We start from the raw sequence: 14,302 nt of genomic DNA, 5'->3' as shown, positions 1-14,302 counted from the left end.
AACAGTTAAAGGGAGGTAGTGCTGCCCTCCCTCCCCTCCCCACCTATAGGCTTCCTGAGGCTTTTCGGTGTGTGACCATGTATATAGGCATATAAATCTATAAATGTGAAATAAATCTATCTTTCATAGTGTTAATACATAAATCTAAAAGGACTTCTTTTGGTTTTGCAATGACAGGGCCCAAAAAAGTCCCAAAAGAACTGGATTTATTTCTAGTTTTTTTCTTTCTTGAAGTCTGGTTGTTTCCCCAAGTTCCTAGCCCTCCTCTGTCCTTGCCTCAGACCTTTAAGACCAAAGACTGTAAAAACCACAGTGCTGTACCCTGGGGGAAACATTTGGGGCGTCACCAGAACTGGGGAACACATCCCTTGAGTCCCGTGGGTTTTGTGCTATGAATGGTGTGGGGATCTGGAGAGGCGGAGTTAGTGAGCAGGGAGGGTGCTGACCTTTCCCCAGGCCTCCTGGGTTTGGGTTTAATTTGCAATAAAGTGGAAACCCAGCACATTGTGCATCCTGCATGGTGGTGTGTCTGTGTCAGGGGCTACCTGATGCCTCTGTCCTCTCCCTTGGCCTGACTCCCTTTGGGGGTTCACTGGGGTCTCTGGAAGGGCAGGAGGGTCACCCTTCTGGTCTGGGAGCCTTGAGCTGTAGATTCCCTGCTTCTGCTTCCCCAGTTGTGGAGAGGAGAGGCACAGAGGTGGGCTGTGACGGCCCTGGGCTTGGCCGGTGCTACATTATGAAGAGGGTGACAGGGGCTTCTGCCCTGTCTCCACACCCAAGAAGCCCATCAGCCTCTTGTTCTGGCTGTGGAGGCAGGAGAGACCCCTGTGGCTCCCCATTTCAGACCCTGCCCTTCTTCCTCCTGCAGCAGGCCCAGCCTCCAGTGCCCCAAGCCCCCTGCTGGCCTCCCTGTCCCTGCCTGCCAGGCCTCTGCAGCCCCCGCTGGACTTCAAGCACTTGCTCACCTTCCACTTCAATGGCGCTGCCCCGCTCAGTCTCTTCCCCAACTTCAGCACGGTACGGGCTGGGCTGGCGGGTGGGGGCATGCAACCAAGATGGGGGTGGGCAGGGAAGGTGGGCTCAGAGGGCCGGCTCTCAGAAGCTGGCTCTAACCAGGAGCTCATTCTCCTCCAACATCCCCAAGTGACGAGGTGCTCCCAAAATAGAGACTCCTGAGCCCAGCTGTCTGGGCTACAGAAGGAGGATGGTGTCACCCCTCCCCCCACAACAACTGCTGGGCCTGTGGGGTCTGTACTGTAGGTTTCACTTGAGTTTTGGTAGAGGGACTTCTATGGATCATTTATGTATGCCTGTGTGCAATCGGGGTGTGCCTTTGCTGTAGTTTGTGACTCCCTAGGTCGTGTGTATTATTTGTGGATGTGAGTTTGTGTGTTGGTGTCCAGTGTGTGTTTGTAAACAACTCTTTGTGCCTGGGTATGTCATTAATGTGTGTGTCTGGGTATCTGAGAGGTGTTTCGTGTCTTTGTCAACTATGTGTGTGTTTGGTGTGTGTCTGACTTCTGAGTGAGTGTGTTTGGTGTGAGTGGGGTGATTGTGCATTTTTCTGTGGTTGTGCCATTGTTGTGCATGAGTGTGTAGCTTTTTGCATATCTCTGTAACCTATAACCGCCTATAAGCTTAAGTGCTATTTGTCTGTATACTAGTCTGTGTATTTCCACGTGTGCATGTGTGTGAACAAGTGTAGTGAGCATGAACTTCACATCACTACATGAGCTGTAAGGAATGTCCCCCTTTTAAAGTTTAAAAAATCAAATATAGTCATTGATGAGCCCCACAGTCCTGACAAGATGGTGGGAAATTCAGCCTCGTTTACCTGAGGAATCCCTTCCTGCCCTCCAGGGTTTCACAGAGGTCCTCTGGAGCCTAAGACACTTGGGGAGGGTCCTCTGGTTTTGGGTTTATGCTGTCACTTGCATGGTCCCTCAAGAGTGGGTGAAGCCACCATTGTCCTCATCGCTGGGGGCCCTGCAGGCCATTCTCTGAGGTCCTGTCCCCTGCCATCCCGGCCCTGGGTTTTGGGAGGGTTAGAACCTCTTTCAGTTCACAGGGACGTTTCTGAAACCCTGCTTTTCTCTCAAAGCCTCTGTTCTCTTCTCAGGAAGGCTTGGAAAGTTCTTCTTGGCAGACAAGCCCAGACACCTTCTGCTTTTGGCCCAACAATCCAGGCCCCTGAGAAAAGGGAGTGTAAAGGCTTGCTTTGATAGAAGAAAAAAAAGTATTTAAAATAAAAAGACACACAAATTAATACTCCAAAGAAATGATCCTACTACTCAGAGAACGCTCTAGCCTCCACTTGCAGCCGCTTGTTCCCTCCTGGCCCCCCACCTTCCCCGAGCCATGATCCCCCTCTCCCTCTCAGGCCCTATGACAGTGACGGAGCTCATACGATAAACCTGATCTCCCCCAGCCCACAGGTCCAGTGCAAGGCTGGGTTATGGGAGAGGAAATTCCAACACAGGGACTCTTTATCCCTTTCCTGCCTCTCCCTGCCCCCAATTCTCTGTCCCAATAGTTGTGATTCTGATGAATGAGAAAAAAAACAGAGACCAGAAGGATAGCAAGAAATGCCAAGGTGATTACCAGGACATGGTTCTATCTCTTAAGATCATGGAGGTCACCCTGGCTATTTCCTGCCTCCAAGCAGAAGCCCAGGCTGACAGATAAAGGCTGTTTCTTTTTCTGTGTCTAACATCGCAAGGATGGGAAAATTCTTCCTAGGGGCTGACCACTGCCCTCCTCAATAATCTTTAATAATTACTGTCTCCCCTTCCGAAGCCAACCCCAGAGTTATTATGCCCTCCCACCCCCTTCACAGATGGACCCTGTCCAGAAAGCTGTCATCAGCCACACGTTTGGGGTCCCTTCCCCTCTGAAGAAGAAGCTCTTCATTTCCTGTAACATCTGTCACCTGAGGTTCAACTCAGCGGTGAGAGGGAATAGTAGAAATAGGCTTGGGAGGGGGCTGGGCAGGGAGAGGGCTGGAGACTGGGTTTTTGGGGTCTTTCCTGGGTTGTGGTCCGTATTTTCCATCTCTGGTTGCAGAAGAGGTGCTCCTGGTCCTTTATCCATCCATCCTCTCCTCTTCACAGTCCTCTGCCCCTTCCCTCTCTAGTCTCCCTGGGACTCCATTTCCTTCCCCTGTGCCTGTCCTGTGTTCTGGATCCAAGAGAGAAGACTGTCCTTTCTTCCCCATCTGGGTCCCAGGGGTCAGCCCATCAGCTCCTGCTTTGGAGCTGAGTTCTTAAAGCACCTGGGAGCTTACAGAATGTGCACATGCCCGTGATCTTACTGAGCTCTCATAATATATCTGTGAGATGGATAGAGGCACTATTATCATCCCCACTTTTCAGATGAGGAAACAGCCTCAGAGAGGTTAAGTGACCTGCCTGAGGCCACACAGCTGGTAAGTAGCAGAGCTGGGATTTGAACCCAGGCTTGGTTGACCCTAAGACCCACATACTTTTCTACCATAGCCTAGCCCTAGATAGTGGAGGAGCCTCATTCTGGCCTCCCAGGGAAGGTTTACCTTCTGTCCAGGTAACTCTGGGGTTTGGGGGAGATGCTCTCAGCAGACCTGCTCTGGTGAAAGTATCCAGGAGGTGAGGGGAGGCACAGGGCCTGTCTTTCCTACATTTGGGAGGAACAAGCAGGAACCCCTGCTTGAAGGAGGAAAGATATTGCCAGGCCAGATTTGGGGGTCGTCTCCAGGCTTCAAGTTACATGCGTTGTGCCTGAATGGGACAAAGACTTCACTCTGAGGGAGGGACTGTGTCTTCTTCGTGCTGGGCCCCTGGCACAATACCTGGCTAATAGCCAATGCTCAATAACTATTTGTTGAAAAAAATGAACAAAAGGATGAATGTTCTGGGGTGCACATACCCCAAAGGGTGAGGACTGCTCTGTTTTCTCCATTTGTACATTTATAAACTTGGTAACTAACATTAATTGAGCACCTCCTGTATGTACTAGACCCTTATTCAGGTCCTCATCTAATTCTCACATTCCCGTGAGGTCAGTGTTATCATCGCAAGTTTACGAGTGAGGAAACTGAGGCTCAGAGAGGTGAGGTGACTTGCCCAAAGATGCACAGCTACTAAGTGGCTGAATCAGAATTTGAAGCCAGAGGCTGCCTGACTGGGACGCATGTATGAGAATATGTTCTGTAAACCTCATGGTCACACACATACTGTGATGACGATGGCGGTGATAAAGATTTGCCCCTTGTGCGGCCCCACCCCTGCCTCCCTCTAACCTGTCCTCTGCCCGGCATCAACTCATGGATGGGACATGTGGACACAGTGAATGAACGGTAACCCTGTGCCGTCCCCTCCCCAGAACCAGGCTGAAGCACATTATAAAGGCCACAAACACGCCAGAAAACTCAAGGCTGTCGAAGCTGCCAAGAGCAAGCAGAGGCCCCAAACCCTGGCCCAGGATGGGACACTGGTGTCCTCAACCCCGCCCGTGGCCAGTGGAGCCCCTGGAGAGCTGCAGAGCAAAGGTCAGTCCTGAGCTCTTTTCGTAGCTCCCTGCTCCAAATCTGGTTTCTGACAAGGGACTGAGACATTTCTGCTGCTTCTTAGTTTTGCTTGTGTTGGAGTATTCCCACACAGAGAAAAAGGCACACATCCCAAGTGGAGAGCCCAAAGAATTTTCCTTTCTGAATATACTGAGATCAAGAAACATCTCTCAAACACCCAGAAGCCCGCCTTGGGCACTCTCCTAGTACTGCCTTGTTGTATTAGCGTCCTAAGGCTTCTGTAATGAATGACCACGAACTGGGTGGCTGAAAACAACAGACATTTATTTTCTCAGTTCTGGAGGTCAGAAGTTTGAAATCAGAGTGTCGACAGGGTTGGTTCCTCCATGGGGACTTCGAGGGAGAATCTGTTCCATGCCCCTCTGTTCCATGCTTCTGGTGGTTGCTGGCATTCCTGGACATTCCTTGGCTTGTGGATGCATTGCTCCAATCTCTGCCTGTCTTCACATTTCATTGTCCCGTGTGTGTCTCTGTGTCTTCATGTGGTCTTATAAGATGACACCAGTCATTGCATTAGGGCCCACCCTAATCCAGTATGACTTTGTCTTAACTAATTACATCCACAAAGACCTTATTTCCAAATGAGGTCACATTCTGAGGTGACAGATGGATATGAATTTTGGGGTGACACTGTTCAACCACCTACACCCCTCCCTCCAGAGTACCTACAACCCTAACTTTTCTCAGCATAGGTCAGTTTCACTTGGTTTTGGTAAATCATATGTAGGCTTTTGTGTCTGGCTTTTGTTTATCTTTTCATAAACATACATCAACATTCATTATAAGATCCTTTGTGTTGTTGCGTGTAGCCGTAGTTTGTCTTTTCCCATTGCCATGTAGTATTCCATCGCATGACGATACAACTGTTTTATTTGAATCTATTCTACTGATGGACATTTGAATAGTTTCCAGTTCTGTACTATTATGAATAGTGCTCTCTGAACATTCTAATACTTTTTTTGGTGATTTCTGTATACTTAACAGTTAGCTAATAATTAGAAAATCAGGGCTGTGAGGGCTTTCTGTGATTACGGCGTCCAACTTTATGATTTCAGATGGGGAAACTGAGGCCCAAAGAGGCCTAAGTCTGCCCAGTGAGTTGGTGGAAGAGTGGGGTCTGGAATTCAGTGCTGGTCATCCCTGCACTAGTGACCCTTCCACTCTGCCATGCCACCCCCAAATGTCAGTACTTAAAATCGTGGTCTCCAGAATCATCTCAGGCCTCACACTCGTACCCAATGCCTTCCATCTCCCCATCAGTTCCTGCAGCCCCTCCTCCTGGCCCCCCACTCCAGCCACCACTGCCTGCCGACCCAACGCCCAGGGAGTCAGCCCACTCAGACCTCTTGGATGCTGCCTCCTCTTCCTCTTCTTCCTCCTGCCCACCCTGCTCCCCAGAGCCCGGGAGAGAGGCACCAGGGCCTGAGCCAGTGGCAGCTGCCGTGGAAAGCGGTGTGAGTGGGGAAGGCAAGAGTGAGAAGGGGCGCCTCTACTGCCCCACGTGTAAGGTGACAGTGAACTCCGCCTCCCAGCTTCAGGCTCACAACACAGGTCAGTGCCCCACCAGCTGAAGTCTGGGGGAAGGAGAGGACAGGAAGACTGCCCCTCACCAGATGTGGGCAGGCTTGTTGACAAAATCATTGTGTTCAGCTGTTACTGGGTGGGCACTTCGGGTCCCCTCGCTAATGCTTGAGGAGGGAGAATTGGGAAGAGAAGCAAGAACTGAAGGGTCACTCCAGAGGACAGGAGACGCCTCCTCCATCTCTCCTTATGTCAGATCCAGAGGAAGGGACTGAGATGAGAGAAAGGAAGCCGACCAGTTACACTGCAAGGCCTTCCCTGGGGGAGGTTGGCTTGAAATGGGAGAAGCTGGGAAGACCTTGCAGAGACAGAAAATAAAAATCTCATGTGGCGGGTGTGGCGTATATGTGCTGAGCAGCCTTGAGGCTAAAGGGACAACCAAACTAGTTGGGAGGGGTCTCTGTGGCCCTTGCAGCCCTTCTTCGGTGCTGACTGGCTGTCTTCTTTCCTCCCTCTAGGAGCCAAGCACCGGTGGATGTTGGAAGGTCAGCGAGGGGCTCCTCGAAGAGGCCGGGGCCGTCCTATGCCCCGGGGAGGAGCTGGACACAGGGCCAAGAGAGTGACTGGGGGCCGGCAGGGGTCCAACCCCCCTTTTCACTGTGCTGTCTGTCAGCTCCAGGTCAATTCAGAGACCCAACTGAAGCAGGTGGGAGAAAGATCAGGATTGCGGCTAGAACAGGGGTGAGGGGGTGGGACCAGCACCAGGGGAGGAGGAGATAGCCTGAGGAGAGAAGGTGGGGAGATCAAAGCCAGGGGGAGCTGGTAGAGGAAGAGAAGCAAGGCTAGAGGGACAGTGGACTCCTGGAGGGCAAAGGCAGTACTTACCCCCCCTTCCCAGGGCCACTCCAGGTGGATGCCCAGTACGTGTACGTTCAATGTGTGAACTGTGGGTAGAGGAGGGTGAGCTAGTTGAGGATGACGGGGGTCCTTGGGCTTCCTCATCTTGTTCCCAGTCTGTCTGTCTGTCCATTAGCACCTGAGCAGCAGGAGGCACAAAGACCGCCTGGCCGGGAAACCCTCCAAGCCCTCCAGCCAGCACAGCAAGCTGCAGAAGCACGCAGCGCTGGCTGTGAGTATCCTCAAGGTATCTGTCTCCAAGCAACAGTACTGGGACCCTGCTGGGAGGAGGGGAAGTGGCGGGGGGGGGGGGGGGGGGGGGGGGGGGGGGGAGAAAGAGGGTAGGCAGCTGAGGGGGCTGGGGCAGGAATAAAGCAACCCCCCTTCGAGGCTGCCTGGGCAGAGAAATAGCTGGGGTTGGGTCGTTGGCTGTCCGGTGACCTGCCCAGAGGAATTTCCGGGGAGGTGGGTCTGGGTAGGAATCTCAGCGGCAAGAGCAAGGGGTAGGCGTACATCTCCTAGAAACCATCTGTACCCCCACCCCGAATAGCCTCCTGCCTTGGCCCATCCTGATTCTCCTCCCTCTAGACAGGAAGACAGGTGGTGGAGAAAGCCCTTTGGAATGAATGTTTGGGGGTGGGAAGGGAGGAGGATTTAGGTTTGGAACCCTGAAAGGCACGTTTTTTCCTACAGCAAAAAGCCCAAGGACGGAGCTGAGGGAGGGGGCATTTTCTGGGGTCAGAGACTGTGTCCAGTCCTCTCTCTCTTCTTTGCAGTCTAAACTGGCCTTGCAGAAGCAACTCACCAAGACACTGGCAGCCCGCTTCCTGCCCAGCCCAATCCCCACTGCAGGTGCGGCCATCTGTGCCCTGCCAGGGCCCCTGGCCCTCCGGCCTGCGCCCACCGCGGCCACCACCCTCTTCCCAGCTCCAATCCTTGGCCCAGCTCTGTTTCGTGCCCCAGCAGGAGCCATTCGCCCTACCCCAGGACCCATCCTCTTTGCTCCCTATTAGCCCTCCTGGGGAGGCACGGGCTGGCTTCTCAGCATTCTCCCTACTCTTCTCGGACCCTACATCCCACAGGGGACTGCCTTGTACAGCCTAGGAGTTCCTGACCAATCTAGGAAGAGCTGGGCTAGTTTTAAGGGCAGCTGCCCTTCACTCCACCTGGACTGAGGGTTCCACTAATACCCCCTGCCCAAGGGCCACTCCCACCCTCATTTCCCCAGCCTTCTAGGGCTAGTCCTGGGCTCCCCTGCATTTCCCAGCCTGATTTACGGGGAGCAAACTGAAATCCCAAAGATCTATGCAAAATCCTAGCCCCACCCCTATGGTGCTCTCATTCCACCCCCCAAGACCTATGGCCAGAGGCCCTAGAAATCTAGCCTGGGGACAAGTTTGTGACCTCTATTCCCATGCCCTGGGGAGGCCTTCCCCATTCGCTGGATTCTCTGGAGAATGACTGGGGATGAGGGGTGGGCTCAAGCTGGACGGGGTTCAAGGCTATCTGGAAAAAGTGACCCATGGGGGTGTGGTGGACGACTGGAGGAGAAAGGGAGCAGTGCTAAGGTGGGGCATTGATAGCAGGGGCCGGTGCTGAAAGCTTTTGGCATCTTCATCTGCTCTATCGGGGTGGGGCTAAGACGGGTGGTAAAGGTGGTGTTCTGGCTGGGCCCAGTTTTAATAGAAGTGATCACTACCCTCTTCGCCTTTCACTGATTGCTCCTGAATCCCAGCTCTGGGATCCCTCGGACTATGGACTCAGCTAACACTGACTCCACCCCAGGGCTTCCAACTAAGTGCTTTCCCTTCTAGCTCTTCACTCCAAACTGGTCCCTAGCACTAAATTCAACTCTCTCCTCCCAACCAGTACTCCAAAGCCCCCTCACTGTGAAGCTTTGTATTGGGATCTAGTCTGATACACTCTAAAGACCCATTTTCATGCTGTCAGTTAATGTCACAACCTCCATCCCACCCCAACACCCCCACACATACCCCACAATATGGGACGTTGCCAGTATCCACCTGTATCTTTTTTCTTTTTTTAAGATATTTCCAATGGGAGAACAAGGAGGGAGGGGGGAACTTTTTGATAACAGTTGTGGTTTTATTGTGTCCAATGCATCAATAAATGAACTTTAAGCCTGAGCTTGTATATGTCCTAACTTAACTTGCCCAGCCCTGGGCCACCTGCCCCTGCTCACCTCTCCTGTTTTGGGGAGGAGGCACATATTGGAGGTCACCTGGCTACAGGGGCTCACCTATGGTAGCTGTGCCCATTAGAAGCATGAAGTGGGCACAGGAAGTTGTGGGTCGTAAGCTCACTTTATAGCATGTCAAGTGTAACTACCCTTCTGAGCCCCCATAGATCTGTCAGCTCCTAAGAAGCTATTTGTTTGCCTAGTTCTTCTGTTCAGGCATCTGAGGTAAGAAGGGCTAGAGGAGCACCTTGTCCAGCCTTCACCATGGCAGCATACTAATTTATAACAGGTAATTTATAAATAAAGTCCAGCTATTAGCTGAAAACAACCACAGGAAGGGGTGAAGACCAGCTCCCAAGGGTGTGAGGTTCCCCATTGGGCACCGCACCAAGCAGCCATTCTGGCAACTACAGCAGATAGTTCGCTCCTGCCCCCTGGTGGTTGGCAGAGAGCAGTGTTCCAGCCTCCAGGGCCGGGAGGCATAGCACCTTAAAGAGAAAAAAGCAAAGGGTACAGTCATAGCCTGCCCAAAGCCATGGGCATGATAAAATCATAGGCCTGGAGAGGATCTAGAAGGTCATCTAAGCAACTCCTGTCACCTTACAGATGAGAAAACTGAAGCCCAGAGAGGGGAAAGGCCTTGCTGGGTCACGAAGCCACTTGGTAACAGCCCAGTCATCATTCTGTTCCACCTCAACCAATGAGACCCAGCTGCTCCCTGAGCAGGAAGAGGAAGCGAAACAATTGGGGGAAGAGGTTGAACAGAAAATCATACTTCCCAGGAGTCCGGCTTCTTCCAGCCAAGGTACAGACAGGAGAAAGGTCAGGGTGCTGGATGAGGGCGCACCCCTAACACCAGCATGCACACGCAAACACAATACCTGCATGCCCTTTCCCGAGTCCAGGCTGGTGCCCTAAGTGTGTGTGTCATCGACAGAAGACCAGAAGTGTGGGACCCCCGTGATTAGAACGAGACCTAGACTGGGCACTGACTTCTGTACGGTAGCTATACTTCCCATCCAGGGCAGGTGGAAGGGACACTGACCCACAACTGCCCCAGGTCACAGTGGGGCAGGTATGACGAAAGCTGGGGTGGAGAAAGAGGTTGGGGACGCTAGCCTAGATTATTTGCACTTCCCGGAGTTGGGAGGGAGCAAAAGTGGCCTGAGCCTTGGACAGCCCAGCTGCCTGGCCCAGTGGGGAGTTCCTCTTTCCCCTCAACCCATCTTCCAAAGCCCCAGAAGTTGGACTGAGGTTGGGAAGGTGAAGAAAGGATGGCAGCTCTTCAGCCATCCAAGGAGCCGCTGCCCTTGTTCTTGCGGCTGAGGGGGAAGGCGGACTTGCTCTGGGGCTGGGTCATCTTGCTGGCCAGGTAGACGAAGGGCTCCAGGAGGGAGCGGCGGTCAGCCACCGACACCTCCCACAGCTTCACCTTCTCCGACTTGGCCCAATGCTGAGCCACATCGAGGTCCACACGCCGCTGCTCCTGCAGGTCACACTTGTTGCCGAGGACCACGATGGTGACCTGGGAAAGAGGGACAGAGTACAGGCCTATCAATGTACCACGGACCTCAGGAAGGAAAGTCTCAATGGCTCATCTCTTCCTATATCAGAAACCACAGACTGAGGGGAAGGAGATGGTTGTTTTCTCCTCTCCTCCTTCTGTGCAAATTTTGGCCTCCACCTCGTCCGACCTCCAGGAGTTCCATTACAAGCCCTGTATCACCCATGCCTGCTCATCACCAGCAGTGAGTTTCTGGCTAAACAACTGGTGAGGAAGCACTCCCAGAATGCCTGTAGCCTAAAGAGGGATTAAACAGGAGGGCTGTCACAGCTCAAAGCACAGAATCATAAGAAAAGACTAATAGGGGCTTCACTTATTAGGTCAGGGATCTCTTAAACTGAAGAGAAGCCTCTCCAGATGAGCTGCCTCAACATGGGACCACCTCCAACGGTGAAGATACCCTCCAGTGGCCTCCACTGCCCCTCTAGCTCCTATCCACTTCCTGGCAAATGAGTGAAAAACAGAGCTATGCCAAGCCTTCCAAGGCCAGCACAGGGCCCACTCTCTCTCACCACTGGAGCTCACACACACACCTCCTTCTTGTCCTTGGATTTGTCGATTTCCTTCTTGAGCAGCTCCACGCGCTGGAAAGACTCTCGGCTGTCTGTGCTGTAGACCAGGACGTAGCCGTCAGTGCAGGAGAAGCAGTGCCGGGGCAGCTCGGCCCCATCTCGGAGCCCCCGGGTGTCATAGAAACGCACCTGCTCCCGCACCCCCCGGTCGGTTTCAATGGAGCCCACATAGATGTCTTCCTGCGTCTCAATCATCTCAGAACCTGGGATAAAATGAGGAGAAAACTTGTTTGTAGGGAGGAAGGAGATGGGAAATGTGAGTGAGTGAGCATATACGTGTATATCCTGACAGGGTGACCAGACAGGGAAAGAAAGGAATGTGGGGGCCAGAGACTGAGTCTGGCAGGACTGGAATGATTTGGGGGAAGGGACATTAATCACATGTTCATACCCTGCCAAACAAAAGTGTGACTTGGGGGCATTCCTTCCTCATATCAGATACTGGACTTCCTTCCTCCAGATCTCTATGTTGTAGGGCTGGGGGGCGTAATGTAAATTTTACTCTTTTGGGGTACAAGAACCACCAGGAGCAGCTCTTAGCCTCTGTGTGTTGTTATCAGATCCTGTTCGCTATTCTTCACCTTCTATCATTCCCCTACCCCCAACAACACTCACCCACTACATGGTTCCCGTACAGAAGCTGCTCCAGGATTGACGTTTTGCCCACAGATGCCTGGCCGCACACGACCACCTTGCAGCTCTTCCCCATGCTTAGCCTTCAACCCTGAAAAACAGAAGCACACTGGGTGAGGTGGGATGAAAACAGAGGGCAGCACTCCCATAACTGAGAGCCCCAGTTCTGAGCTGCATGTGTAGCCTCAGGGACTCAGCACTGTCCCGTGCTCTAGTCAGGGTGTATGTCAGAAGTTTTGTGCCTAAGTCCACTACTGGACAGGGAGCTGTATCTTATTCACCATTGTTATTCCCAATACCTGGCCAGTAACGGGCACAGAGCAGGTGTTCAGTAAATGTTGCCATAAAGGGGAGAGTGGCTGGTTTAAATGAACCACTGGCCAGGTTCCTGTGTCCACAGGACGCGGAGGACATGGAAGGGGGCTAAGCCTCAGCTTCCTCTTTTTAACTACAACCCCACAGAGAAATAAGCAGGAATACTATTTTATGTGGATCTGTCTTAAGCTACTCTTCCTGGAGAGAGTGAACAAATAAGGAGGATATTTTTGCTTTCCTGTACGACTTATCTAAACAATAATTAATTCCCTATAATTCCTAGTTAAGTCCACGGCTAAGACGAAGACCATCAGACAAGAAAGGAGGAAGGAATCTATGGGGAAAAGGCTCTGGAAAACAGGCAATTTTTGCTGCCCTTGCACTGCTAGACCCAGATGAGAAAGCTCAGACACAGAAACCCCTGCTCGGACACAGAGGAGGTCCCAGGGACCTTTTTTTCCAAGGCATTCCAAACACAGGTTTCCCAGGAGTCCCAGACAGATTCCCCCAAAGAGCAGAGACACAGAGATCATTCCCAAAAGGGGTCCCAAACAGAAACCTCTCCAGAGGAAACTCCTGATACAGATCCTCCTCCCCACACCCGAAGGACTCCATAGACTGAGCCCTGAAATTAACGATACCCCGAGAGAGACAGCCAGCGGGGCCTCCGCCAAATTTCCCCAAGAGGAGACCCCCAGAGGGAATCAAAGGCGGGAAAGATCTGCCACCTAAAGCGACCCTGACGCGGTGGCCGATTCCGGCCTCCCAGCTCCGTACCTCCCGGGGCCCTCGCAGCACCCCGGCCAGGCCCCGAGAGGAGCGCCGGGATCAGGGGAGGGGCAGCACCGCCGCAAGGACACCGTTCTTCCGGGTCGATTCGGGCTTCCTCAGGACCTGCCCTCCCCCCCTCCCCGCCCATTTCCGTCTGGCAAGACGAATTCCGGCGGCGGAGAGCGGGCGCCGTCCGCACAGCGCCCCCCAAAGGCCCTAAAGGCAAATGACGGCCAGGATCGGGGCAGCTGGTGCACAGCGGAATCGTAAGGTTCTAGGCTCCCTACACTCTAGGTGCGGTTCTGGTGTGTCTGATGCCCAAATGTTCTTTCCGTGAAGGCTACTATAGGATAGGAACATTTCATTTATTCAATCGTTTATTCAATCGTTTATTCTAAGTACCTACTCTATGCCAGGTACATGACAACGAACCTGGAAAAGGGGGCGCATTAGACATGGTACCTGCCCATTAGAACGGCACCGTCTAGAGGAGCTAGACATCTCAACCACCAATTAGAATACAACATGGTAAGAACTATTACAGAGCTGCTATGGGAGCACCGCAAGGGGGCATTTAACTTGGGGGCCTTGGGCACCACAGAGAACTTCCTGGTGGAGGTCATGTCTGTATTGAGGTTTGAAAGGCTTGGGAGGAAAGGGTGGAGAAAGCGCGGCAAAAATCATGGCATTTTCTGGAATTACAAGTACTTGGGTTCAATATTGATGGTAGAAAGGAGCCAAATGATCAAAGGTTTTGTGTAGTAGGCCAAAAAGTTCAAACTGTATCCTAACAGCCAGGAAAGCTATTGGTAGGTTTTAGTGAAGCGACATCAATTTTTGCTTTTAAGAAGGTCACTCTGGCAGAAGACTGAAGGTTGGAAAGAGATGAGACTAGGGGGCCAGTTAGGAGACTTTGGCATATAGATCTGGATATATAGATCTGGAACTCAGAAGAGCAGTCTAGGTTGGAGATAGCAACAGACTTGAGAGTCATCAACAAAGTTAAAGCTGTGGGAGTAGATGAGTTGGCATAGATGCAGAGAACACAAAATGGGAAGATGGTGAGAAGCTGCCTCCTACATTAGACTGTAGACTGAGCCATTGGCAGACAGGGCAGGTGGTCTGTGAGTCCGTGCCCTCCCAACCTAGAGTAGGGAGAGTAAGCACTTTGGAGAGCGCTGGATAAATGTTCTCTCTCTTGCAACCCAGCCTCTCCCATTCTCCCCTACCCGATGGTGGGTGTGGTTTCAGCTCCTTTGGCACTCTGA

General features: G+C 52.4%; 2 protein-coding genes across 18 annotated transcripts in view; one reads left to right on the top strand and one right to left on the bottom strand.

Annotated features, from left to right (window-relative positions):
- Positions 1 to 8,435, top strand: part of ZNF385C (zinc finger protein 385C) — a 50,054-nt gene extending 41,619 nt beyond the window's left edge. For 12 of the 17 annotated variants that reach the window (XM_033091388.1, XM_033091390.1, XM_033091387.1 and 9 more), the window contains 7 exons: positions 869 to 1,017; positions 2,837 to 2,947; positions 4,357 to 4,522; positions 5,822 to 6,112; positions 6,601 to 6,788; positions 7,116 to 7,226; positions 7,756 to 8,435. In XM_033091388.1, the coding sequence (XP_032947279.1) occupies positions 869 to 1,017; positions 2,837 to 2,947; positions 4,357 to 4,522; positions 5,822 to 6,112; positions 6,601 to 6,788; positions 7,116 to 7,226; positions 7,756 to 7,992 (1,253 nt within the window). In that variant the 3' untranslated portion in view covers positions 7,993 to 8,435. The remainder of the gene's footprint in view (positions 1 to 868; positions 1,018 to 2,836; positions 2,948 to 4,356; positions 4,523 to 5,821; positions 6,113 to 6,600; positions 6,789 to 7,115; positions 7,227 to 7,755) is intronic. The other 5 variants (XM_033091384.1, XM_033091392.1, XM_033091380.1 and 2 more) reach the window with 3 other exon arrangements.
- A 629-nt stretch (positions 8,436 to 9,064) lies between these two features.
- On the bottom strand, positions 9,065 to 13,178 carry NKIRAS2 (NFKB inhibitor interacting Ras like 2). Its single transcript, XM_033091393.1, has 4 exons — positions 13,041 to 13,178; positions 11,931 to 12,039; positions 11,277 to 11,518; positions 9,065 to 10,704 (listed from the first exon to the last, which is right to left on the bottom strand). Exons 2-4 carry the CDS (start codon positions 12,022 to 12,024, stop codon positions 10,465 to 10,467), a joined length of 576 nt encoding a protein of 191 aa, XP_032947284.1. The 5' UTR covers positions 12,025 to 12,039; positions 13,041 to 13,178; the 3' UTR covers positions 9,065 to 10,464.
- Between the last annotated feature and the right edge of the window lie 1,124 nt (positions 13,179 to 14,302).

This window comes from Rhinolophus ferrumequinum, chromosome 21 (assembly GCF_004115265.2).
Source record: "Rhinolophus ferrumequinum isolate MPI-CBG mRhiFer1 chromosome 21, mRhiFer1_v1.p, whole genome shotgun sequence".
Taxonomy (NCBI): domain Eukaryota; kingdom Metazoa; phylum Chordata; class Mammalia; order Chiroptera; family Rhinolophidae; genus Rhinolophus; species Rhinolophus ferrumequinum.
The sequence above is the reverse complement of the archived record's forward strand: the minus strand, read 5'-3'. Positions and strand labels throughout refer to the sequence as shown.

Coding starts and splice junctions, on each gene's coding strand:
- NKIRAS2 (XM_033091393.1), bottom strand. CDS start 12,024: ATGGGGAAGAGCTGCAAGGTGGTCGTGTGCGGCCAGGCATCTGTGGGC. Junction 11,519..11,930: donor GTACGGGAACCATGTAGTGG/GTGAGTGTTGTT, acceptor ATTTTATCCCAG/GTTCTGAGATGATTGAGACG. Junction 10,705..11,276: donor AATCCAAGGACAAGAAGGAG/GTGTGTGTGTGA, acceptor CCTCTTTCCCAG/GTCACCATCGTGGTCCTCGG.